Source organism: Trichinella spiralis (assembly GCF_000181795.1).
Source record: "Trichinella spiralis strain ISS 195 chromosome Unknown Scfld1500, whole genome shotgun sequence".
In the NCBI taxonomy this organism is placed as follows: domain Eukaryota; kingdom Metazoa; phylum Nematoda; class Enoplea; order Trichinellida; family Trichinellidae; genus Trichinella; species Trichinella spiralis.
In genome coordinates, this window is record NW_003528439.1 from 1 (window position 1) to 1677 (window position 1677).

The window sequence follows — 1677 nt, forward strand, 5'->3', positions numbered from 1 at the left end:
AAAAACGATCTAATTATCAATACGAGGCGACAATGTCAACGTCAGTATTTGGTTGTTAGAAATTAGTAAGAAAAATATTTACAAAAGCGCCATCAAGATGCCAGGTGCATTGAAGCAGCAGTCCGAGGATGATTTTCCGCTCGATTGCATTTACAATGGAAATTGGCCTTTGGTGGATGATGGCATCGATTCTAAGCGCGACTATCATCATCATCATCTTTTCCGTCCGTAGAGAGAACAAAACAGAACAAGTCGAAATTAGCAAGCTAGTTGTTATGGTTTCAATGTATATAACTCTAGATCCAGATGGAATTGATGATGCAAAGCATCCGCATTAACAGCACATTTACAACACCCAATATTAATTAATTGTTAAACTTGAGCAAATTGCTTTTCAGATAACTCTTTTTCAAGCGTAGAAAAAATGCAACTTTTTTCTTCCTTGACAAAGTTGTAATTATTTTTTGCTATTGCAGCTGGTGTTGGAGTCGACACGCAGAGCATATGAATACGATGAGCTACTCGTCTCCAGTGACGGTGGTCATTCGGGTCTATTGACCGACATGCAATTCGACACCTCTAGACAACACGTCTACGTTCTTACCAACGATGAGGTAAGTCAAGTTTATGTTATTTTTCTTTGACCACAGAAAGTAGCAAAGTAAGAAATTCCATAGTTTTCTCGTAAAATATCAGAGCAGACAGAAAACTTCAACCCACATAACACACACACACAAACATACAGAGACACACCAGCAAGCACATACGCACTTTGTATGAATAAATATATTGGTTATGAAAATTTCTTAAGGATAATCAATCGCAAGAAAAAATAAGTTGAATAATAAATTTTGCTCTTTTTAAAATACCCAATCAAACATATCCTATATAAACAACAGTGAAATCAAGATGAGAAAAATCTTTCCTGTCAAATGCACAGCAGATTATCGATTGAATTCATCTTGTTTTTGCGAGCAAATTGTTCCCGGCATATTTGCAATGCGCATTTATAAATTGGATTTGCGGGAAAATTATTTTAAGAATGCTGCCGCGTAATTACATTATTTCCGTTTCGCTGTATTATTTGGTCGTGCAACTGCGCCGAGCTTGAAGAGAAAGCATCTTTTCCTATCAGATTGGAGATACAAATTTGGAAAATATTCGTTTTTCCCCTATTCTGCCTATTTTTCATTGCTTGAACCTAAATTTTCTCCCAATTGTATGTAATAATAATAATAATAATACTGATAACCATAATAGTGAAAAGAGATGAAAAACAATTTCAAATGGAGAAAAATCGAACTCACGCGACCGTGTAAAATTGAAAACTTGCCAGTTTTCAATTTTAAATTAAGAAAAGAAGAAATAAAATGAAAATATAATTCCTACTTACATTTACTAATTGCTGGCCTGGAGCAGGACTTGAAATTTCAATATAGAGCCAACGACGGTGACTACTTTGCAACAACCACTTTCTCATATATTGAGCAAATATCATCATCTGAGATTTTCACGAGAGAGCTTTTGAAATTTTTTATCCATCCATGCTGACCATGTCGTAGTAAAAGAAGTGATTCAGATGTCTGAGAAATGACATGTTATGTCTTCTCGCATACCAATTGAATGAGACTTTACTGTTCGCACTTCAATAATTAATTTCTGATCTTTTGAACATTA

The 1677-nt window shown here is 34.9% G+C and overlaps 1 protein-coding gene across 1 annotated transcript; it reads left to right on the forward strand.

Annotated features, from left to right (window-relative positions):
- The first annotated feature begins 476 nt into the window (after positions 1–476).
- Positions 477–644, forward strand: Tsp_13215 (conserved hypothetical protein). Its single transcript, XM_003369792.1, has one exon. The coding sequence runs from the start codon at positions 477–479 to the stop codon at positions 642–644; it is 168 nt and encodes a 55-aa protein (XP_003369840.1).
- Positions 645–1677: the final 1033 nt, after the last annotated feature.